The sequence below is a fragment of the Chiloscyllium plagiosum genome, chromosome 44, assembly GCF_004010195.1.
Source record: "Chiloscyllium plagiosum isolate BGI_BamShark_2017 chromosome 44, ASM401019v2, whole genome shotgun sequence".
Lineage (NCBI taxonomy): Eukaryota > Metazoa > Chordata > Chondrichthyes > Orectolobiformes > Hemiscylliidae > Chiloscyllium > Chiloscyllium plagiosum.
Window position 1 is genome coordinate 4776706 of NC_057753.1, and position 25509 is coordinate 4802214.

Consider the following 25509-nt stretch of genomic DNA (forward strand, 5'->3'; position numbering starts at 1 on the left):
CAGGTAATTACCATTCACTGCAAGAAATTTCTTCTTTGAATTTCCGCACTCCCGCCAAGTCGATTTTGTCCAAAGTCTTAAATCTGTGCCATAATCGATTCTCAATCATTAGATTAGATTAGATTACAGTGTGGAAACAGGCCCTTCAGCCCAACAAGTCCACACCGACCCGCCGAAGCGCAACCCACCCATACCCCTACATTTACCCCTTACCAAACACTACGGGCAATTTAGCATCGCCAATTCACCTGACCCTGCACATCTTTGGACTGTGGGAGGAAACCGGAGCACCCGGAGGAAACCCACGCAGACACGGGGAGAACATGCAAACTCCATACATCAGTCACCTGAGGTGGGAATTGAACCTGGGTCTCTGGCGCTGTGAGGCAGCAGTGCTAACCACTGTGCCACCGTGCCGCCCACATGATCAGTTGATAAAGACAAATTTTATCCACCTTGTCTAGCTTTAGCATGAGCACTTTTAGCAAATCTCCCCTCAATATCTTCTCCTGAAAGGAGAACAGTCTTAGCTCCTCCAATCCTGACTCCCCAAGCCCTGCCCTGCATCTACAATCTTCTTTATTCAGAGAGTAGTAGGGGCGTGGAATGCACTGCCTACAACAATAGGAGACTTGCTGACTTTAAGAACATTTAAATGTTCAATGAATAGAAATATGGAGGAAAAGTGAATAATGTAGGTTAGATGGGCTTCGAATTGATTTCATGGGTAGGTGCAACATTGAGGACTAAAGAGTCTGTACTGCGCTGTAATGTTCTACGTAATACAAAGCACATATTAGATTTAGGTTTTGTTGCCATGTGTACTCAAGTACAGAGTATAGTGAAAAGTGCACGATGTTGCTACACACCCAGTACTGTCTTAGGTACAATTGTAGAACTAGAAAAATAAAGAAATAAGTTTAAAAAGTTCAGCACTACAGTCCTCTTGGTATGAAAGTGTAAAAATAAAGTTTAAAAAGTCAAACATGACGACAGTCCTTTCATAAGCCTTGGCCCTGCAGACACTCCAAATTGGGTTGTCCCAAAGAGGACTCGCACTCCCCTGGACTGCACATGCTTTCCCACACTGAGCTAAGACATGCCTGTGCTCACCAGCTGCCCTCCATCAGGGCATGCTAGGCCTCGCCACCATCCTTTGCGACCGGTTGTGCTGCCATCTGGGCCCGTGCTGGGATCAGAAGCGTGATGAAGTATTCTCCACTTCGCTGAGTTAATGCAGCTCCCAATAACACTCGAGACTTGATACCAATCGGGGTCAACCAGCCCATTTGATTGGTACCACATTCACCACCTTCAACATCCATTCCCTTCACCAACAATGCATGGTGGCAGCAAGATGTACCCACCTCTCCCGACAAGGTGCATTGCAGTAACTCACACAGGCTCCTAACCCATGACCTCTGCCACAGGATAACAAGGGTAGAATGAGTGGAAAGTGAGGTCTGCAGATGCTGGAGATCAGAGCTGGAAATGTGTTGCTGGAAACACCTCTCCCGACAAGGTGCATTGCAGTAACTCACACAGGCTCCTAACCCATGACCTCTGCCACAGGATAATAAGGGTAGAATGAGTGCACCACCAAGTTTCTCCAAGCCACGAATCATCCTGAATTGCAGCTGTATCAATGTTGTTCCTTCACTGTTGCTGGGTGTAAAATCCTGGAGCTCATTTCCTAACAGCACAATGGATGCAACAGTTCAAGAAGGCTGCTCTCCGCCACTTTTAAGAGAAGTTATGGATAAAGATTAAATGCGGATCACGCCAGTGATACCCACATTCCACAAATGCATAATAAACAAACCCTAATCTAGAAGCTAAAATTCCTCATCCCTTGAACCATTCTTGTGAATCACCTCTGCACACTCTCAGTGCCATATTCTTCATAATGAGTGGTTATCACTGATTTGCACAAACCCACATACTCTGCATTTTTGTGTGATTTTATTGCACTCCCTGGGTATGGCCTCAACTGAGAGACTTTTCTGTGATCCCAGCATGGGATAAAGGTTTGTGATGTGGATAAATATCATTTGTAGAGTTTGGATTTTGAACGAGTGGCATATAGATGTTGGGATCAAAAAGTGTGGTGCTGGAAAAGCACTAGGCGAAAATGGGGACTGCAGATGCTGGAGATCAGAGTCAAGATTAGAGTGGTGCTGGAAAAGCACAACGGGTCAGATAGCGTCTGACGAGCAGGAGAGTCGACATTTCAGGCATAAGCCCTTCGACAATTCCCGATGAAGGTCTTATGCCCAAAACGTCGACTCTGCTGCTCCTCCAATACTCCCGGACCTGCTGTGCTTTTCCAGCGCCACACTTTTTGACTCTGATCTCCAACATCTGCAGTCCTCACTTTCACCTAGCATATGGATGTTGGTTCCTTCTTTGTGAAAGGTTTCAGAAAGCCAAGCCTGATAGACTTGTAAACTTTCGAGAGTATAATTGAATCTGTGCTGAGACGATGGATTTACAGCAGACAATGTAAACATTGCAGCCATTAGCTTGCTTTTGGCTTAAAATAACCTAGGATTGACTTTAGCTCACAAAACCCAGAGATTGAAAGCTCCTCGTGCATTTTATTGTGGAGACCTGACTGCGTTCAGAAGTAAATATAATTTCTGTCCTGGAAAGGATTATTGGACAAGAAAGCAGTCATATTGGTATAAAAGTTTAGATTGTGAAACTTGTAGTTCAGTAGTGTTTCATTAGAGATTTGCGGAGTATTCAGGTTAAGTCATGGAGATGTACAGCATGGAAACAGACCCTTTGGTCCAAATTGTCCATGCTGACCAGATATCCTAACCTAACCTAGTCTCACTTGCCGGCACTAGGCCATATCCCTCTAAACCCTTCCTATTCATATACCCATACAGATGCCTTTTAAATGTTGCAATTGTGCCAGCCTCCTCCACCACCTCTGGTAGCTCATTCCATACATGCACCACCCTCTGCATGAAAACATTGCCCCTGAGGTCTCTTTTATATCTTGTCCCTCTCACCCTAAACCTATACCCTCTAGTTCTGGACTCCCACACCCCAGGGAAAAGACCTTGTCTCCAGCATCTGTAGTACTCACTTTCGCCTACCTTGTCTATTGACCTTATCCAATCCCCTCATGATTTTATACACCTCTATAAGGTCACCACTCAGCCTCCAACGCTCCAGAGAAAACAGCCCCAGCCTGTTCAGCCTCTTCCTATAGCTCAAATCCTCCAACCCTGCCAACATCCTTGTAAATCCTTTCAAGTTTCACAACATCCTTCCGATAGGAAGGAGACCAGAATTGCACGCAATATTCCAAAAGTAGCTGAACCAATGTCCTGTACAGCCGCAACATGGCCTTCCAACTCCTGTACTCCATACTCTGACCAATAAAGGAAAGCATACCAAACGCCGCCTTTGCTATCCTGTCTACCTGTGACTCTACTTTCAAGGAGCTAAGGTTACTCCAAGGTCTCTTTGTTCAGCAACACTCCCTGGGACCTTACCATTAAGTGTATAAATCCTGCTAAGATTTGCTTTCCTAAAATGCAGCACCTCACATTTATCTGAATTAAACTCCATCTGCCACTTCCCAGCCCATTGGCCCATCTGGTCAAGATACTGTTGTAATCTGAGGTAACCTCCTTCGCTGTTCACTACACCTCCAATTTTAGTGTCATCTACAAACTTACTACCTTCATCTGCTATGTTCACATCCAAATCATTTATGTAAATGACGAAAAGCAGTGGACCCAGCACCGATCCTTGTTGCACTTCACTGGTCACAGGCCTCCAGTCTGAAAAGCAACCCTCCTCCTCCACCACCCTCTGTCTTCTACCTTTGAGCCAGTTCTGTATCCAAATGGCGAGCTCTCCCTGTATTCCACGCGATCTAATCTTGGTAACCAATCTCCCATGGGGAGCCTTGTCGAATGCCTTACTGAAGTCCATATAGATCGCGTCCACCGCTCTGCCCTCATCAATCCTTTGTTATTTCTTCAAAAAACTCAATCAAGTTTGTGAGACATGATTTCCCACGCACAAAGCCATGCTGACTATCCCGAAATCAGTCCTTGCTTTTCCTAGTACATGTACATCCTGTCCCTCAGGATTCCCTCCGACAACTTGTCCAGCACCAACATCAAGCTCACCGATCTATAGTTCCCTGGCTTGTCTTTACCGCCCTTCTTAAACAGTGGCACCACGTTAGCCGACCGCTAGTCTTCCGGCCCCTCACCTGTGACTATCGATGATACAAATATCTCAGCAAGAGGCCCAGCAATCACTTCCCTAGCTTCCCACGGAATTCTCAGGTACACCTGATCATGTCCTGAGAAAGTCGAAGCTTTCAGTTTTGCCAGTATTCATTTAGGAAGTCAGCACGGTTCACAGGACAGAACTGGAAAGAAGCTGTTCATCAAGACTAAAGATTTGATATGGAAGGGGCATTTCTAAGGGTATGTGGCTCTGTAAAGTGATGGTGTTGGGGAGCAAATGAGACTTTGTTTTGTCTTTTAATATCTTTAAAATTGCATTCTACGTTTAGTTTTTTATTTTCTCAGAGTGTCACAATACCCGAAAAAAAACCTGCAGGTTTCTGTGAATGACTAGCTTAAATAAATGTGATCTATCAAGCCAGGTCACATTCTGGGAACTGGCCTGTCCAGTAGGAACATCAACCGGGATCATAATAAGTGGTTTCTGGCTGCAGCAGGAGATTTTAAAACTTTAGAGGGGAATAGTTTTGACCATTCATCAATAATTTTGAGCTTTTCTGTTCTGTTACTTCTGAGAGGTTCGATATCTCTGGGGCTCATTTAGTTTGGATTTAAATCCATATCTATCCATTGTTGTGTTTCACCTCTACCCACCCTGATCAACTGTCTGTCTAATTTCCTCTGTCAATAATAGCGATTTTACTCAGGATTGGTATGTGAGTGTTATGTTCACCGGCTGTGACTAAATGAGATTCTCCTGCCCAACCTCTGACTTGTATGCTGTATCTTTATCTTCTATGGGATGTTTCACAGAAATAAATTATTTTTCCTGAACTGCTGGGCTTATATTGAACATCAAATTCTGTGCCATTTTTAATTAATTCTGAACATCCTGAAACATTGACTTTATTTCGATTTCCACAGGTTTCACGAAATATTGCCGGTCCCCAGTGCAGAAGATGATGTTTGAGCTTCCTGAACTGCTGCAGTCTGTCTCGTGAAGGTGTTCCCACAATGCTGTTAGGTAAGGAGTAACAGGTCATGCCCCGGTGATGATGAAGGAACGGTGATGCACATACAAAACAAGGACAGCAACTTGAATTTATATAGCACCTTATAACGTGAAATATCCCAAAGTGGTTCACAGGAATTTTAGAAAGCAGTGCGGGACCGTCTGAAGATCTTAGGGTCAGGTGACCAAAATCTGGGACAGAGAGAGAAGTTTTAAGGATTAAATTTGGAAATTGAGGTAGATGTTTAGGGATGATTCCAGAGCGTGTGGCCCGAAGAGCAGTGGTGGAGCCATTAAAATTGGGAATGTTCCGGAAGACAGAACAAGTGGAATTGAGACACCTCAGAGGCTGGAGGAGGTTACAAAGATGGGGAGGGTTGTGAGGGGGATGGGAATTACAGAGGTAGTTAGGAATTTTGAAACCTGGGATTAGGATTTCAAAATGTTGATGGTACTTAAGCCCAGAACCTTGAAGGCCAGTTTGAACAGGGGAGGTGGGTGAACACACTGGCTTCAAGATTACAGGGAGGTTGCATGTGGGAGGTATTAGGATAGTTAAATCCAGAGGTAACAAGTGAATGACTGAGAGTACCAGCACCAGGTGAGCTGAGACTAGAGTGAAATCCAGTGGAACATCCGCGAGGCCTCTTCTGGGGCCCTGCCCGGTTCTGGTCACCCTTTTATAGGAAGGATATTATTAAGCTGGAGAGGGTTCAGAAGAGATTTTCCAGGATGTTGCCTGGTATGGAAGGTTTAGGTTAGAAAGAAAAGCTGGATAGGCTGGGACATTTTTCACTGGAGCATAGGCAGATGAGAGGTGACCTTTTATAGAGGTTTATAAAACCATGTTAATGATGGGTGTCTTTTCCCTAGGATGGAGGATTTCAAGACTAAGGGGCGAGAACTTCCTGAGGAAGTGTTGGATTTGGGCATAGTTACAATGTTTAAAAGACATTTGGATACGTACATGAATACAAAAAGTTTAGAGGGATACGGGCCAAGAGCAGGCAGGTGGGACGACTTTAGTTTGGGATTACGTTCGGCTGGTTGGACAGAAGGGTCTGTTTCCGTGCTGTATGATTTCCTGACTCTGTTACTGAGGTGCAAAAAGGTGGTTCTGGTAATGGTAGGATATGAAATGTGGATCTCATCCTGGTGTGAACTATTTCTCCAAGGTTGTGAACAGTCTGGTTCAGCCTCGTGTGGTTACGAGGGGGTGGAGCTTGTAGCAAGGACTGAAGACAATAAATTCGGTTTTTCCAATATTTAAGGGCAAGAAATGTTTGCTGTTCAAGTATGGGATGCCTTATGTCAGGACAGTGTGATTTTGGAGGGAACTTGGAGATAGTGAAAACTACTATCTCCAAGAGGTCCTTCCAAGAGGTTGCAGGAGTATGTGAAAACTATTATCTCCAAGTTCCCTTTGGTTGCACGGATAAAATCACTTTCTTCCACTCTCTCTGTCTCATTTACCAGCTTCCCAATCATGGAGGCCACAGTCTTTTGAAGGTGAACAGTTGGGTTTTTAACGACAATACAGCAGCTTTCACCGTCACATCTCCCTAGTGCCAGCCCCACAAGTGACCGGATTTGTTCAGTTCAATTCCACAAGTTTGCAATTCCTTGTGTTACCCTGCACTCCCTGTTGTCTGTTTTGAACCGATTTTCACAGGGCTATATGAGGTGTGATCGAGAAACCCGAACCAGATGTCCCATCGTGATCTGGTGAGGTCACTCACTTTATTGTAGCCTGGGCATCATCGGAGTTTGAACATGGAAGGTGAAGGCACTGTGCACAGTGGGGAGGAATTGTACACATGTTTTGTGTGTGGGCGAGGCTTCAGCCGATCATCGGACCTGTTAGAACATAAATGTAGTGGGGAGAAACTGTGGAAATGTGGGGTCTATGAGGGTGAATCCAGATCCTTGTCTAAACTGGAAACACACTGGCGCAGTCAGACCACGGAAGGACTCTTCACCTTCTCTGACAGTGGGAAGGCATTCACTTCCTCTTCCGCCCTGCTGGCACAGCAATGGGGTCACGCTGAGGAGAGACCTTTCAAATGCTTAGACTGCACCAAATGCTTCACAAGTTCTTGGGACCTGATTTTTCATCAATGCGTTCACACTGACGAGAGACCGTTCAGGTGCGCTCAGTGTGGGACTGGCTTCCGAACATCGTCTGACCTCCTCGCGCACCAGCCAGTTCACACTGGCGAGAGGCCGTTCGTCTGCTCAGAGTGTGGGAAGGGATTCGCGCAGAGCTCTACCCTTGTGAAACATCGGCGCGTTCACACTGGCGAGAAACCATTCACCTGCTCTCAGTGTGGGGAGGGATTCGCTCAGTCATCTCACCTCGTGAGACACCAACGCATTCACACTGGGGAAAGACCGTTCACCTGCTCCGAGTGCGGGAAGGGATTCACTCAGTCGTCCACCTTGCTGGCACACCAGAGGCTTCACACCGGGGAGAGACCATTCATCTGCTCAGAGTGTGGGAAGGGATTCACTCAGTCGTCCAAGCTGTTGATACACCAGAGGCTTCACACTGATGAGAGACCATTTCAGTGCCCAGACTGTGCAAAGCGGTTTAAAAGTTCTGGGGAACTGATGTCCCATCAGCGTGTTCACACTGACGAGAGACCATTCAGGTGCTCTCACTGTGCAATTGGGTTCAAACGATCATCTGATCTCACAGTACACCAGCGGGTTCACACTGGGGAGAGGCCGTTCACCTGCTCCCAGTGTGGGAAGGGATTCACTTCCTCATCCACCCTGCTGATACACCAGCGAATTCACACTGGGGAGAGGCCCTTTATCTGCTCCGAGTGTGGGAAGGGATTCACTGAGTTAGCCAGCTTGCTGAAACACCGGAGTACTCACAGCGAGGAGAGGCCATTCACCTGCTCAGAGTGTGGGAAGGGATTCAGTCGGTCGTCAACGCTGGTGACTCACTGGCGAGTTCACACGGGGGAAAGGCCTTTCATCTGCTTCAGCTGTGGGAAGACGTTCACTCAATTATGCAGTCTGTTGAGACACCAGCGGGTTCACACTGGGGAGAGGCCATTCACCTGCTCAGATTGTGGGAAGGGATTCACTCGATCATCTACCCTGATGAAACATCAGAAAATTCATAACTAACTTCAGTCATTGGATTTTGCTGTTAATCACATCCAAGCCTGTGTTGTGTTCACTTGTGTACATTTCTGCTGGTGTTAATAAACTCCAATGCATTTACAGGGCTTAATATTGTGGATAAAGGTCTAATAAAGTAACTTTGATTTAAATTCATAGTATGTTAAGTCTTCTTTAATATCACTGGCTGAAGTTGATCCCTTTTCAAGTGCTCACCCTCCTATCTGCCTCATCCATCTTCATTTCCAATAAATGCAAAGAGCCATGGAACAACATTGTCACTAAGATCATGGCCATCTGATCATCTGTTTCTGCTGCTTCCCTCCATTTCATAAGGTCACCAGGCCAAACCATGTCGTAAACCTCCTTGTCAGAGACTTTGCCCCCATATCCCCTCCTACCCGCTCCTAAAACTTACAGGCAAAGTCCATTCTCACTTCAATGTGTGGCTACCTCAGATAATCACTGCTACCTGTCCTGAATTAATCAATTTCAGTAGCAGGAGTTTGCTTCAGACCGTAGAGTTTCCTCTGTTTAAAGCCACAAACAGACATGACCAGTTTCTCCCAAATTTGACACAGATCAGGTTCTCATTGAGAAGCAGAAACAGAAATTGCTGGGGCATGGAGAAAAAAACCTCAATGGGTCTGGCAGCATCTGTGGAGAGAAACCTGTAACATTAACTCAGCTTTGGCTGCATAGATGCTGATGTTTTCCAGCAATTGCTGTTCTCGTTTCTGATTTCCAGCATCTGCAGTTCCTTGGGGTTGTTTTATCATGATTTGGAAGTGCTGATGTTAGACTGGGGTGTACAAAGTTTAAAAATCACACAACACCAGGTTATAGTCCGAACAGGTTTGTTTGGAAGTACTAGCTTTGAGAGTGCTGCTTCTTCGTCAGGTGGTTGTGGAGTATAAGATCGTAAGACACAGAATTTATAGCAAAAGCTTACAGTGTGATGCAACTGAAATGATGTATTGAAAAAGTCCTGGATTATTTGTTAGAATGACCATATTGGTTTCAGTTTCTTCATATGTAAATCCCAGAACATTTTTATAAAAGTACATTCTGAAGTGAACTTTACCAGTAGGTGCCATGTCATCTCAGATAATGCATTGAAGATGTGAGGTGCCCTGTGTGAGTTTTTTTTCCCCAGGTTTTCAATGAGGCAGACGCTCAGACAATGGAAGAGTTCCGGGCTCAGCTCTCCAATGTTGGAGGACCTATGCTCGCGTGTGGTCCTCCAGGCCCGCCCCATTCACGTTGATTGGTGGGAAGACCAGGTCTTCCAGCACTGCCTTCCCTTCTTAGTGGTCAGGAGCTGCCGTCAATCAACCCTTCCGCCCCGCGCGATGGAGCATGCGCGCTGCCAGTCTGTGGCGCTGATCGGTTAAGGGCGTGCAGGGCCGCCATCTTTTGGTAGGCCGCCGACGGTCAGCCTTTTGTTTGTTGGATTCGCAAACGGTGAGCACCAGGCGATTTGGAAGGAGAAGGCCACCCGTAGGGGTTGCGCGGCTCCGCAGCGCCTTATTCAGGCACACGATCCGAGGTTGAAACTCCCGTTTTCAGAAAACGGGAGTCCGGCTCCAGGATCCATCGCGCCAGCAGAGTCTTCGGGTGATGGCCACCATTTGTATTGGGGGCACTCGGCGTGGAACGGCGCATGCGTGTCCGCCATCTTTGTAGGGGGCAATGTTTGGCATGACTGTGAGGAGCTGGCTTCCTATTGTTCAGGATGGAGACAACTTATCCATCAAGTTGCATTAGCCTTTCACACCCAATGTCTTGTTGATGAGGCACAGCAACGGCGCAAAGGCAAAAAAAGGAAGCAAATCTCTTTGTCCAGATCCCATGAGTCCCAGTGCAGAAACCCATGACCCTGAGGAGGCACCGTTCTGATATTGAGAGGATTGCTGACCCCAGCAAAGGGCAGTGTGCAGCAGGGAGCATGCACGGTCATCCTGAGTTGGGCGTAGGGGATGTTGTGAACAGGAGAAAGCATTTGTCAGGTATAGACAGGATAGATCGAGTGAATCCTTAGAAGAGTATAAAGAAAGTAGGAGTATACTTAAGAGGGAAATCAGGGGGGCAAAACGGGGACATGGGATAGCGTTGGCAAATAAAATTAAGGAGAATCCAAAGGGGTTTTTACAAATATATTAAGGACAAAAGGGTAACTGGGGAGAGAATAGGGCCCCCCAAAGATCAGCAAGGTGGCCTTTGTGTGGAGCCACAGAAAATGGGGAGATACTAAGCGAGTATTTTGCATCAGTATTTACTGTGGAAAAGGATATGGAAGATATAGACTGTAGGGAAATAGATGGTGACATCTTGCAAAATGTCCAGATTACAGAGGAGAAAGTGCTGGATGTCTTGAAACGGTTAAAGGTGGATAAATCCCTAGGACGTGATCAGGTGTACCTGAGAACTCTGTGGGAAGCCAGAGAAGTGATTGCTGGCCTCTTGCTGAGATATTTGTATCATCGACAGTCACGTGTGAGGTGCCGGAAGACTGGAGGTTGGCAAACGTGGTGCCACTGTTTAAGAAGGGCGGTAAAGACAAGCCAGGGAACATCTCGCCTCAGAACTGGAGACCAAAACTGCATGCAGTAGTCCAGGTATGGTCTCACAAGGCCCTGTACAATTGCAATGAGGCATAGAGTCATACAGCAGGGAAACAGACCCTTCGGTCCAACTAGTCCATGCCATCCGTGTTCCTAAACTAAACTAGTCCTACTTGCCTGTGTTTGGCCCATATCCTTCCAAACCCTTTATAATCATGTACTTATCCAAATGTCTTTTAAATGTTGTAACTGTACCTGCATCTACCACTTCCTCTGGCAGTTCATTCCACACCCCAAAACTTCTGTGTTTTACAAGTTGTCCATATGTCCTTTTTTAAAACTTTCTCCTCTCACCTAAAAATGTGTCCCTGGTTTTGAACTGCCCCACCATAAGGAAAAGACCCTTGCTGTTCACCTTATATTTGTCCCTCTTGATTTTATGAACTACTGGAAGGTCAGCCCTCAACCTGCTATACTTCAGTGAAAAGAAGTCCCAGCCTATTTTCATAATCAAAGTCCTCCATTCCAGGCAACATCCTGGTAAATATTTTCTCGAACCGTCTCCAACTTGTTAATATCCTTCTTATAGTAGGGTGACCAGAACTGCAGATACTATTCCAGAAGAGGCCTCATCTGTACAATCTCAACGTGTCATTCCCAACTCTTACACTTTTATGTCGTCCCTTTCATAATCCAACTTATCTCAGCCAGCTCAGGCCTCCTACCACCATAGTTGCCTTTATTTAGATTCAGGACACTAGTCTCAGAATCAACTCTGTCAATCTCTACACTCATGAAGAATTCTACCACATGTTGGCCAGTTCGCCAAGGGGTCTTGCACAGCTAGACTGCCAATTATTTCTTTCTCATTACACAATGTCCAGTCTCAGATGACCTGTCCATAGTTGGTTCCTCAAGACATTGATGCAGAAAATCATCTCGTACACACTCCGGGAATTCCCCTTCTATGGCGTTGGGCAAATGAAATCGGTAACAGTCTATGTGGTCAAAAGTCACCTAGAAGTACAGCTGTCCGTTTATTGCTTGCAACTTTGATTGCCTGTTTAATCCCTTTCCTGACACGTTTGGGTGCCTACGTGAAACTATTGTTTTCTGTCTGTCCCTTGGTGTCCCATACCGGTCCAACTTCGCTGGAGCTAATAAACCTCCTCACTATTGTGTCAATGTACTATTTAACCAACAATGCTACCCCACCACCTTAATTTTTCTTTGTCTGCCCTTCCTAAAGAACTGATTACCCCTGGATGTTCAGTTCCCATCCTTGGGCACTCTGCAACCATGTTTCCATACTTTATAATACCCGTTTTGTATTTATTTTTTGCCCAAATACATCAGACTTGTCAGATGCAGAGCGACTTGGTTTTGTTAACTTGTCTGACACGGGTTAGTTGCTTGTTTATTTGGGCACATTGTATACCAGCAGGCTTACGTTGGAGAGAAGCAGTTCAACTGCTCTGAATTTGGGATGGGGTTCACCCATTCTCCCCCCCCCCCCCCACCCGCTGCCGAGATACCAGATTCCAATTGATATTCATTCACTTGACCAGAAATCTTTCGAATCCTGAGGTTCAGCACGAGATTTTAACCGAAAGGGAAAGCAAGATGAATCGGAGAGTAAAACAAAAGAAATTTCAGTTGGAGAGCTATTCATGAGTATAGAATTATCATGTGTAATTTTGAATGTACACAGTTTGATCAAATTAGGTTACTTACAGTGTGGACACAGGTCCATTGGCCCAACAAGTCCACACCAACCCTCCGAAGAGCAACCCACCCAGACCCATTTTCCTACACCTAACACTGCGGGCAATTTAGCATGGCCAATTCACCTAACCTGCACATTTTTGGAAGAATGTGCAAACTCCACGCAGACAGTCGCCTGAGGCAGGAATTGAACCCAGGTCTCTGGCGCTGTGAGGCATCAGTGCTAACCACTGTGCCACCGTGCCGCCCTTTGTACTGTAATATTCACATATCCATGTGATCTACTTTAACGCAAATGTTCTGTGCAGTGCATGATAAAGCCTTAAGGCTTGTCTTTTAACGTTCTTAGTCCCTTTTGGATTATTTTGCACCCTGGTCCTGCTTGATTCTTACACTTGAATTCTCTGCCATTTTGTCTTGTTGTTTTGCCCTCTGCTTCTATCTCTTCTGTCTCCTTGCGGGTATTCCCATTCCCCCCACACCACTTCATTTAACTTGAACCCTCCCCAATGACATGAGTGAACACTCAGCCCAGGACATCAGTTCCGGTCCTGTCCAGGTGGAACCTGTACAGCATCGAGTGGTCCCACTTGCACCAGAGCCGTTGCAATGTCCCAGGAATCCGAGGGTGAGGCAGGGTTTACTGCTTTTCACCAACTCTCTCCCGTCTTTTGAGTTTGCAGATGACACCAAAATTGGAGGTGTAGTGGACAGCGGAGAAGGTTACCTCAGATTACAATGGGATCTTGGTCAGATGGGCCAATAGGCTGAGAAGTGGCAGATGGAGTTTAATTCAGATAAATGCGAGGTGCTGCATTTTGGGAAAGCAAATCTTAGCAGGACTTCTACACTTAATGGTAAGGTCCTAGGGGGTGTTGCTGAACAAAGAGACCTCGGAGTGCAGGTTCATAGCTCCTTGAAAGTAGAGTCGCAGGTAGATAGGATAGTTAAGAAGGCATTTGGTGTGCTTTCCTTTATTGGTTAGAGTATTGGGTACAGAGCTGGGAGGTCATGTTGCGGCTGTACCAGACATTGGTTAGACCATTGTTGGAATATTGCGTGCATTTCTGGTTTCCTTCCTATCGGAAGGATATTGTGGAACCTGAAAGGGTTCAGAGAAGACTTACAAGGATGTTGCCAGGGTTGGAGGGTTTGAGCTATAGGGAGAGGCTGAACAGGCTGGGGCTGTTTTCCCTGGAGCATCGGAGGCTGCGGGGGGTGACCTCAAAGAGGTTTGTAAAACCATGAAAAGCATGGATACGATAAATAGAGGTCTTTTCCTTGGGGGAGCCCAGATACTAGAGGGTATTGGTTTAGGGTGAGAGGGGAAAGATATAAAAGAGACCTAAGGGGCACCTTTTTTATGCAGAGGGTGGTGCGTGTATGAACTGAGCTGCCAGAGGAAGTGGTGGAGGCTGGTACAGTGCAGCATTTAAAAGGTGTCTGGATGGGTATATGACTAGGAAGGGATTAGAGGGATATTGGCCAACTGCTGGCAAATGGTTGGGATATCTGATCGGCATGGACGAGTTGGACCAAAGGGTCTGTTTCCGTGCTGTACATATCTACTACTCTAAGTATGTAGCAACTGACGTCTTTGAATAAACACCAAAATTGTGAAGACGTACACCAAGAGCCATCAAAATATAGTCCAGAGTAAAAATTACTGACTATCAACTGAACCTACGGTCATCTGCTTGTTGTTTTTTGAAATGGTAGTTTCAGCTTTGTGGAATCATCAATCAAGTCTTCTGTGAGGACCTGAGCACAGTCACAACAGAAATTATTGGATGTAGCTCTACAGTCACAGTTACATAGGAGCATAGAAGATATGAGTAGAAATAGGCCATTTGACCCATCGAGCCTGCCCCATCATTCAATACGATACCGAATTCCATTCCCCCCACCATATCCCTCCCTGCATTTAACTTGCCCCATCCTGTTAGAAATTTATAGGTTTCTATGACCTACCACTTTCGTTCTTCTAAACTCCAGTGAGTCCAATCCTCACTGATTCAACCTGCCCATACGTCAGTCCTGCCAACTTAGGAATCAATTTGGTAAACCTTCCCCTCACCCCCAAGACCATCCTTCCTCAGATAAGGAGACCAAAACAGCACTCCAGGCATGGTCTCACCAATGGCCTGTCTAATTGCAGCCAGACATCCATATTCCTGCACTCGAATCCTCTCATTATGAAGGCCAATGTACAGTCTGTCTCTGCAGCTTGCTTGGAATGACACCAAGATTAGTGGCATAGTAGACAGTGAAGATGGTTATCTGCAAATACTTATATCATTGATCATCATAGAATCCCTACAGTGTGGAAACAGGCCCTTCGGCCCAACAAGTCCTCACCAACCCCCCCTGCAGAGTAACCCACCCAGACCCATTCCTCTACTCTACTATCCTATATTTACCCCTGACTGTGAGGCAGCAGTGCTAACCACTGAGCCACCATGCCACTCCATATTTTGATTTGCAAGATTCTGATTAAGTGGCCCAGTGGGCTGAGGAATGGCGCGTGGACTTTCGATAAATGTGTGGTGTTGCATTTTTGTAAGGCAAACCAGGGCAGGACTTACCTAGTCAATGGTAGGGTCCTGGGGAGTGTTGTAGAACAGAGATCGAGAGGTACAGGTTCATAGCTCCTTGAAAGTGGAGTCACAGCTAGACAAGGCAGTGAAGAAGGCTTTTGGAATGCTTGCTTTCCTTGGCCAGAGAACTGAGTATAGGAAGTGGGACATCTTGTTGCAGCTGTACAATATGTTGGAGAGGCCATATTTGTAGTACTGTGTGCAGTTCTGGTCGCCCTCCTATAGAAAGGGTATTATTAAACTAGAAAGAGTGCAGGAAAGTTTTACTCGGATGTAACCTGGACTGGAAGGTTTGGGTTATCAGGACAGGTTGGGTAGGCTAGGACCTTTTTCTCTGGAGCGTAGGAGACTGAGGGGTGACCTTACAGAGGTCTATAAAATCACGAGAGGCATACATAAGGTACATAGCCAGCAGCTTTTCCCCAGGTTAGGGGAGTCTAAAACTAGCGGGCATAGGTTTAAGGAGAGGGGGGCGGGGGGAGATATAAAAGGGTCCGGAACGGCAACTGTTTCACACAGAGGGTGGTGAGTGTCTAGACCAGGCTGCCAGAGGCAGTGATGGAGGTAAGTATAATTTTGTCATTTAAGAAACCTTTGGATGGGCACGTGGATGGTACAGGCATGGAGGGATATGGACCAAATGCAGGCAAATGGAAATTAGATTAAATATGGAAACTGGGTGGCATGGACAAGTTTGGGCTGTGGACTCGTTGACTACTGGCAGCAATTGCCACGCACAGAGACCCAGGTCGCATTGAACATGCCCCTGTCTCAAACTGGAGCCATTCAATTAAGAATCTGCAAAGAATGTGGTTGTTTTAAAGACAAGAATGTTGCAGCAGTCCCTGATCATATACAATATTCATAGTTTTTATTAAGATAATTGCCTTGGCTCTTCAGCCCAGCTGAGAAAACGGTACACGCAGTCAGTGGTTAGCACTGCTGCCTCACGGTGACAGGGACCCGGGTTCAATTCCCACCTCGGGCGACTGTCTGTGTTGAGTTTGCACATTCTCCCCGTGTCTGCGTGGGTTTACTCCGGGTGGCCCGGTTTCCTCCCACAGTCCAAAAATGTGCAGGTTAGGTGAATTGGCCATGCTAAATTGCCCATAGTGTTAGGTGGATTAGACAGGGGTAAATGTAGGGGAATGGGTCTGGGTGGGTTACTCTTCGGAGGGTTGGTGTGGACTTGTTGGTCTGAAGGGCTTGTTTCCACACTGTAGGGAATCTAATCCAATCACCAAGGTCCTTGACTTGGCCTTCATATTCCCATAGCAACGAGGTGCCTGATTAAACAGGTTCAAACAAACTGTCCTTACAATCCTCACAACCATAACAGATAACTGTTAAGACTACAACGCAAACTAACCATAAATGGTAGGATCAGTTGGGGATTGTTCTTAACTGATTTAACCGGGACAGCAAGATAAGAACATGAGGGAAGAAGAGGCTGAATGGGCTGGGGCTGTTTTCCCTGGAGCGTCGGAGGCTGAGCATGGCAACAGACCCTTTGGTCCAACCCGTCCGTGCCAACCAGATATCCCAACCCAATCTAGTCCCATCTGCCAGACTCGGCCCCTATCCCTCCAAACCCTTCCTATTCAACCGTGGGCGGCACGGAGGCACAGTGGTTAGCACTGCTGCCTCACAGCTCCAGAGACCTGGGTTCAATTCCCGCCTCAGGTGACTGACTGTGTGGAGTTTGCACGTTCTCCCCGTGTCTGCGTGGGTTTCCTCCGGGTCCTCCGGTTTCCTCCCACAGTCCAAAGATGTGCAGGTCAGGTGAATTGGCCACGCTAAATTGCCTGTAGTGTTAGGTAAAGGTTTTATATCTTTCCCCCCTCACCCTAAACCTATGCCCCCTAGTTCTGGACTCCCCAACCCCAGGGAAAAGACTTTGTCTATTTAACCTATCCATGCCCCTCATGATCTTATAAACCTCTATAAGGTCACCCCTCAGCCTCTGACGCTCCAGGGAAAACAGCCCCAGCCTATTCTGCGTTTTCCTATAGCACAAATCCTCCAACCCTGGCAACATCCTTGTAAATCTTTCTGAACCCTTTCATGTTTCACAACATCCGATAGGAAGGAGACCTGAATTGCACGCAATATTCCAACAGTGGCCTAACCAATGTCCTGTACAGCTGCAACATGACCTCCCAACCCCTGTACTCAATACTCTGACCAATAAAGGAAAGCATACAAAACGCCTTTTCCACCATCCTATCCGTCACAGAGATAAAAAGAGAAACATCACAAAGATTAGAAAACTGAACAAGAAAATGGGAAACTCCACAGCAGGTCACTCACAGTGAGAATCTGAGAAATAAATGAATCGAATTGGGCAAACGTACAGTGAAAGGTTTACAAGTCGCCACTTTCAGTGTTATCTCAGGTACAAAGGTACTTAGGTAAAGATTAACAAAGTTAAAATGTTAAAATATTACAGTCCTTCCTAAAAAGTAGAAACACAAAGAAAAAGAACAACAATACATTCCATAAGGGCCTGGCCATGCTGGGCTCACAATCATCATAAGGGGCTCAATATCCCCCTTCAGACAATAGATGGCCCGATGGCTCAGTGGTTAGCACTGCTGCCTCACGACACCAGGGACCCGGGTTTGATTCCAGCCTCGGGTGACTGTCTGTGTGGAGTTCGCACGTTCTCCCCGTGTCTGTGTGGGTTTCCTCCGGTTACCTCCCACAATCCAAAAACGTGCAGATCAGGTGAATTGGCCATGTTAAATTGCCTGTAGAGACTTGGCTTCACTGCCTTCTGGGGCAGATCATTCCCTATATCCACCACTCTCTGGGTGAAGACGTTCCTCCTCAACTCTGTTCTAAATGGCCTACCCCTTATTTCCAAACCGTGTCCTCTGGTTCTGGACTCACCGATCAGCGGAAACATGCTTCCTGTCTCCAGAGTTTCCAATCCTTTAATAATTTTATACGTCTTAATCAGATCCCCTCTCATCTTTCTAAACTCAAGTGTATACAAGCCCAGTCACTCCAATCTTTCAACGTATGATAGTCTCGCCATTCCGGGAATTGACCTCGTGAACCTATGCTGCACTCCCTCAATAGCTGGCTTGACCTCAGCCCTACTGCAGCGCCAGGCTGCCCCCTCCTGCTCTCCCCGCTCCCTCTCACTCCCCACCGCCCCCCCAACTCCCTCCTCACCGTGATTAGCCACAATTGGTTAACCCCGCTCTTGGAATCTTTCCTTTGCTCAAATGGATCCACATCGCCCAAGCCCAAATCGCCTCTCACAACTGACCTCATTGCATCTCTTATTAACAGTGATACCCCACCGCCTTTTCAATCCCTCCTATCTGCCCAAAAGATTGAATGCTACGTTCCAGTTTTGATCTCCTTGTTCCATAATGCCTACGAGACCATGTTCATTGACCTCGATTTGTGCCATCAGCAATGTGTGTACAAAAAGTTTAAAACTGATGAAATCAGTAAAAGCGAAACCCGGAGACAGAAAAAAAACTCTTTGCAAAAGATTGCTGGTGTATTTGACTGACGGAATGTGTGATGTTACAACATGAAACATGCGAACAATTCTCAACTATATTATATTCTTGACAGCTCACATGAAGACTAAAGATATCAATTAGAAACAATATGGTGTTATGTGAGAGGACGGACAATATCTCAAGGACCGTGAGCTGTGTTTGTCAATGTTTGCGTAATTCCGGTCTGATGGTGTGATCATGGCTTCCTGTTTCAGAACATGATTTGGAGGAGCCGGTGTTGCACTGGGGTGTACAAAGTTAAAAATCACACAACATCAGTAGTCTAACAGGTTTATTTGGAAGCACTAGCTTTCAGAGTGCTGCTCCTTCATCAGGTGGTTGTGGAGTTTAAGATCATAAGACATAGAATTTATAGCAATAGTTTACAGTGTGATGCAACTGAAATTATTTATTGAAAAAGACCTGGATTGTTAGGTCTCTCACCTTTTAGAATGACCATGTTGGTTTCAGTTCTTTCATATGTAAAGCCCGGAACGTTTTTTTTTAAAGTTACATTCTCATGTGAACTTTAACAACAGGTGTCATGCTCAATTGAACTAGAAAAATGTTTCAGAAGACCAGGTTATTGTCCAACAAGTTTATTTATATGCACTAGCTTTTGGAGCACTGCTCCTTTATCAGGTGGTTGTGGAGTATGATGAAGGAGCCTGATGAAGGAGCAGTGTTTCGAAAGCTAGTGCTTCCAAATAAACCTGTTGGACTATAACCTGGTGCTGTGTGATTTTTAACTTTGTCCACCCCAGTGCAACACCGACATGTTTTAGAACATTGTGTGCTGGGCTGGGCTAGTAAATTGCACTGTCAGCGCCACCTGGTGTGAAGCTTAGGATCACTCTCTGCATCCTCTCACACACCACTCTACACTCATGCACACACATATACACTCTGTCTCACAGACACTCACAACCCACCATCCCAGACACACACACTCCTACAGATACACACACACTCACACCTGCACCCCCTCACAAACTTAGACAATCTACACTCACATACACACACATATACACTCTCCCACACTCACAACCCCTCACCCCAGACAGACACATAAACAAAGACCCACATGCACACTTTTACATATACGTTTGTGGAGTGAATTTGTACTTGCAGAGTTACATTGTACTTTGCTCAAAAACTGCATGAATTCATTACGATTCTGTTATCTCACTTTTTAGATTAGAATCAGACTAAACATTATGGCACAGACAGAGAACACAGGGGGCTAACACCTTCAACTTATTGTCTGGCTAATACCAATTGTTACACTTAAACTGAGAATGTAACTTTTTAAAAAAAGTTTTGTGATTTACACATGAATGAAGTGAAACTAACATGGTATTTGAACAGATGAAAGACTCAACAAACAATCAAGATATTTTTCAATGTATAATTTCAGTTACATCACACTGTAAACTTTCGCTATAAATTCTGTGCCTTACAATTGTGTGCTCCACAACCACCTGATCAAGGAGCGGCGCTCCGAAAGCTAGTGCTTCCAATTAAACCTGTTGGACTATAGCCTGGTGTTGTGTGATTTTTATCTCTACAATGCAGTTATTTTGCAACTTTCAAAGGGAAGAGAAGACAGTCGAGGAGGTGCAGAATTCACCAAGCCATGTTTCACCCCAGCCTTACTTCCACTAAGCTCAGCTTATCAGGGCTGCCTTCAGTTTCAAATGCAACTGCCACCACTCTTCCCTAAACAACGTGAACTCGCTGGTGTGTCAGCAGGGTGGATGAACGAGTGAATTCCTTCCCGCACTCTGAGCAGGTGAACGGTGTCTCCCTGGTGTGAGCTCGGCGGTGTCTCAGCAGGTTGAACGACCGAGTGAAGCTACTCCCACACTCACGGCAGGTGAATGGTCTCTCTCCGGTGTGAACTCGCTGGTGTTCTGTGAGCTGAGATGACCGCCCGAACCCAGTCCCACAGTGAGAGCACATGAATGGTCTCTCGCCAGTGTGAGTCCTTTGATGGGACGTAAGTTCCCCAGCACTTTTATAGCTTTTCCCACAGCCTGTACACTTAAAAGGTCTCCTGTCAGTGTGAACCCGGTGGTGTTTCAGTAAGTCAGACGATTGAGTGAATCTTCTCCCACACATGGAGCAAGAGAACGGTCTTTCCCCAGTGTGAACTCGCTGGTGTACAGTTAATTGAGATGAGTGCCTGAATCTAGCCCCACATTGAATGCATCTGAATGGTCTCTCATTAGTGTGAACACGCTGATGAGACATCAGTTCCCCAGAACTTTTAAAGCACTTCTCACAGTCTGGACATTTAAAAGGTCTCTCCTTAGTGTGAACCCGCTGGTGTATCAGCAGATGGGATGACGTACTGAATCCTTTCCCACACTTGGAGCAGGTGAATGGTCTCTCCCCAGTGTGAACTCTCTGGTGTATCAGCAGGGTGTGAAAGTGAGCAAAATCCTTCCCACACTCAGAGCAGGTGAACAGCTTTTCTGCAGTGTGACTGCGCCGGTGAATTTCCAGTTCGGATGGATAATTGAATCCCTTCCCACAGTCCCTACATTTCCATGGTTTCTCCCCAGTGTGACTGTGCTGATGTGTTTCCAACTGGGATGGGTAAGTGAATCGCTTCCCACAGTCCGCACATTTGCAGGGCTTTTCCCCGTAGTGAATGCATTTGTGTCTCGACAAGCCAGATGATCGCTTGAAACCTCGCCCACACATAGAACATCTGTACGGTTTTTCTCCGCTGCCTTTATCTTCCATGTTCAGAACCCAATGATACTCAAGTTACAGTAAATTGGGTAATTCTGGCAGAGCTGAAAATGTGTTGCTGGAAAAGCGCAGCAGGTCAGGCAGCATCCAAGGAACAGGAGAATCGACATTTCGGGCATAAGCCCTTCTTCAGGAAAATTCTGGCAGATCCTGCTGTGACGTTCGCTTTGAGCTTCTCAACTAGAATTCTTCTGTGTTGAATATCTGTGAAATGATTTAAAACAGTGAGAGAGGGTGCACAGAAACACAACGGCAGAAACAAAAACAGAGAATGCTGGTGAGGCTTAGCAGGTCTTGCAGCATCTGTAAAGATGTTTCTGCATCTTTCTCCAGACGCTTTCAGATCTGCAGGGTTACTCCAGCATTTTGTGTCTTTGTTCCAGACTTCCAACACCTGCAATTCTTTCTTTTATTAATGCACGAAGGTCGTCGTACCCTAATGCCAATGGATGAGATTTGGATGTGAAGGACTGATGCAGCTTGATGGACAAAGTTGTGTCCACTCTGAACAATGGCCAGCAAGCTCCGCCCACTCATTCCAAACATTGCCCCCTACAAAAATGGCGATTGCACTGCCGCCCCTATCCTTAATGCCCGTATCAAAGATGGCGATCGTCCCGCTCTCAATGGAGGGATCCTGTTTGGTGCAAACGGCGTGGGAAGAATCAGGAGATGCTTATTCGGGTTCGAGGTGTTTCCGAATTCAGTCCACTCACCCACTGCCCCGTCCAACGCAGAGGCCGATCAACCCAATTTCTCACCGATGGTAAATCCGACAGACCCAACATTTTATTCCCCTTTTTGTTACAGATCATTGGCAGTCCAGGGGAAGCGAGAGTGACCACGCATGCGTCGACTGTGGCACCGGATCGGGGAGCCACTGGTCAGGGACAGGTCCTCCAGCCAATCGGGGTGAGCCTGGGGCAGGCCCTCCATCCAATCGAAATGGATCTAGTACAGGTCCGCCAAGCAATCGGCGTGGTTCTGGGGAAGGTTCTCCCGCCAATCGGCGTGGACCACGGGCAGGTCCTCCAACCAATCGGGGGGGGGCACGTCCGCCAATAATCGGATTGGGTCTGAGGTAGGTCCTCTAGCCAATCAGGAGCGGGTCCCCCAACCAATCGGCGTGGGTCAGCTGTGCGCGGCACGTGACCGTCCGCACTCAGCGCGCAGCCGCGGTGCCGACGCAACGGAAGCCTGGTTCCAGAGCGAGAGTCGAGGGAGGTGGGAAAGTCGGAGAAACATCGCAGACCGTGTGGGCAGTGAAGTCAGTGTGGGCCTGGAGGATTGATAAGCACGTGGTGAATGTCGCTAGACCCGAGTTAGAAGCTCCCGGTTGCAGGAACGGGCAGGGGACGTGTTTCCATCGCCATTTTTCTCGGGGGCAACGGTCCGGGAGAGGCTCGTGCGGCCGCCATCTTTGTAGGGGGCAAGGTGTAGAAGGGCGCATCCGCAGGGCTTCCTTTGTCAAGTACCTGGTGTTGTGTGATTTTTAACTTAGAAGGGGAAGATTTGCACACAGCAATCTGAAACCAAGTTCGTGCCTTCTGGGTTTCTAACTTGGATTGACATTGAATGTTTTCACCTGTTGTAATCTCCTTTCCAGAGGGTATGAAATGAGAAGGATTAGCAGACAGGAAACCCAAAACAACCAACACGTCTCAGGATCTGATTCGATTTATCAGGATCTGGCTACCTGCCAGACTTTGACAGTATGAAAAGAAAAAGCTTCGGGAAAGACTTCAGGTATGGATGTGACTGGAAAAGCGTCAAGATGCTCTATATCACAGTTAGACCACACCTGGAGAAAGTGTTCTGGGCACCCACCTGAGGAAGGGTGGATTGTCTTGGAATTAGAGGAAGTGCAGAACAGATTTACAAAGCTCAACCCCAGTGATTAAATTTGGATACAAGGTTGCAGAAAATGGATCTTAGTCATTTAACTGCAAAATGTTTGCCCTCAACTCTACTTTCCAGACTACTCCTGTTGCATCTGCATCTGTTCCTTGTTATGGTACTCAATACTTAACTGAGGCCAAGTCCTGTATATTTAGCAAACTGCTCTCTCAATATGACCTTCAGTATGATCTGTGAATATTAACAGCCATGGTGATGTCGGGAAAATATGCGATTGGAGGTGATGCAGGCAATATACACCAGCTATCCTGGTCATTCTTTCTGGTGGAGATTGGGGAGAGTCTGTCGGAATTCTGGTTCAGTTGTAGATTGGGAAAAAAAATACTTCGGCTTCATCTTGTTCTTCTTTCTCTCCTTTCTCACTCCACCCCGCCTCTCCCAAATAGGTCAGACTCTTGTGCTCATAGAGTTATAGAGATGTACAGCATGGAAACAGACCCTTCGGTCCAACCCGTCCATGCCGACCAGATATCCCAACCCAATCTGTCGCACCTGCCAGTCCCTGGCCCATATCCCTCCAAACCCTTCCTGTTCATAAACCCATCCAGATGCCTTTTAAATGTTGCAATTGTACCAGCCTCCACCACTTCCTCTGGCAGCTTATTCCATACACATACCACCCTCTGCCTGAAAAAGTTGCTCCTTAGGTCTCTTATATCTTTCTCTTCTCGCCCTAAACCTATGCCCTCTAGTTCTGGACTCCCCCACCCCAGGGAAAAGACTTATCCTATCCAAGCCCCTCATAATTTCTGTGTGGTATATTCCCTTCTCTGAAGGACATTAATGAACCAGTTGAGTGTTTATAGCAATTCAGGTACTTCCCTGGTCCCTTTTCTTTCCCTAGTGCTGTTAGCACAGATTACTAGTTTGATTCAGCTCAATTTTGAAAATTTCCTTTGTGATTTTGTGGATTCTCTCACTGTTCCTTTTTTCCCCATTTCACAGGATGTTAGAGGGTGAAGATTTATATTTGGAAAACGTAAATTAAATATCAAATCAGAATCTGATGGAGGTTACCCAATCTGTACTCGGAACTTCATCTGATTTAAACGTCGAAGAAGGCACCATTCACTGTGGGGAGAAACCATATACGTGTTCTGAGTGTGGAATAGGATTCAGCCGATCATCTGGCCTGCTGAAGCACAAACGCAGTCACATCAGAGAGAAGGCTTGGAAATGCGGCGACTGTGGGAAGGGATTCAATTACCCATCAGACCTGGAAAGGCACCGACGTGGTCACACTGGACAGAAACCGTGGAAATGTGGAGACTGCGGGAAGGGATTCAATTATCCTTCTCAGGTGGAAATTCACCGACGTAGTCACACTGGGGAAAGACCATTCACCTGCTCCAAGTGTGGGAAGGAATACGCCCAGGTAGCTCATCTGCTGAAACATCAGCTGGTTCACACTGACGAGAGACCTTATAAATGTCCAGATTGCGGGACCTCCTTCAAAAGTTCTGAGAAATTGATATCCCACCAACCTGTGCACACTGACGAGAGGCCATTCAGATGCGCTGACTGTGGGACTGCATTCAAGCGATCATCTCAACTCATTGTCCACCAGCGAATTCACACTGGGGAGAGGCCGTTCACCTGCTCTGTGTGTGGGAAGGGATTCATTCAGTCATTCCACCTGATTACGCACCAGCGGGTTCACACTGATGAGAGACCTTTTCAGTGTCCGGTCTGTGAGAAGTGCTACAAAAGTTCCAGGGAACTGATGAACCATCAACGGGTTCACACTGACGAAAGACCGTTCAGATGCTCTCACTGTGGGACTGGATTCAGGCAATCCTCTCAACTCACTGTACACCAGAGAATTCACACTGGTGAGAGGCCATTCACATGCTCCAAATGTGGGAAGGCATTTACTCAGTTATCCACATTGCTGAGACATCAGCGAGTTCACAGATAATTACAGTGATTTAGTTTTTATTCATTATTAATGAACTATGTTCATCAGTATGTCTCTGCTGATCTTCACAAATTCCAGACGATTTGTTGGTGTTGATATTCTGCATAAACGACAAAGAAATCTATCTTTTGTTAAATACA

General features: G+C 46.4%; 3 protein-coding genes across 3 annotated transcripts in view; 2 read left to right on the forward strand and 1 right to left on the reverse strand.

Moving 5' to 3' along the window:
- The window catches only part of LOC122543504 (zinc finger protein 420-like), a 35281-nt gene extending 12929 nt beyond the window's left edge, over window positions 1–22352 (reverse strand). Inside the window, exons 1-3 of the mRNA XM_043682260.1 lie at window positions 22251–22352; window positions 20538–21738; window positions 5825–5844 (exon numbers count right to left, since the gene is read on the reverse strand). Coding sequence (XP_043538195.1) covers window positions 5825–5844; window positions 20538–21525 — 1008 coding nt within the window. The 5' untranslated portion in view covers window positions 21526–21738; window positions 22251–22352. The remainder of the gene's footprint in view (window positions 1–5824; window positions 5845–20537; window positions 21739–22250) is intronic.
- Window positions 5149–8519, forward strand: LOC122543471 (gastrula zinc finger protein XlCGF57.1-like). Its single transcript, XM_043682188.1, has 2 exons — window positions 5149–5244; window positions 6709–8519. The coding sequence occupies exon 2, from the start codon at window positions 7006–7008 to the stop codon at window positions 8371–8373; it is 1368 nt and encodes a 455-aa protein (XP_043538123.1). The 5' UTR covers window positions 5149–5244; window positions 6709–7005; the 3' UTR covers window positions 8374–8519.
- Window positions 22353–22687: 335 nt separating the features above from the next.
- Window positions 22688–25373, forward strand: LOC122543485 (zinc finger protein 239-like). The gene is made up of 2 exons (XM_043682213.1): window positions 22688–23280; window positions 24397–25373. Exon 2 carries the CDS (start codon window positions 24458–24460, stop codon window positions 25367–25369), a length of 912 nt encoding a protein of 303 aa, XP_043538148.1. The 5' UTR covers window positions 22688–23280; window positions 24397–24457; the 3' UTR covers window positions 25370–25373.
- Window positions 25374–25509: the final 136 nt, after the last annotated feature.

Coding starts and splice junctions, on each gene's coding strand:
- LOC122543471 (XM_043682188.1), top strand. CDS start 7,006: ATGGAAGGTGAAGGCACTGTGCACAGTGGGGAGGAATTGTACACATGT.
- LOC122543485 (XM_043682213.1), top strand. CDS start 24,458: ATGGAGGTTACCCAATCTGTACTCGGAACTTCATCTGATTTAAACGTC.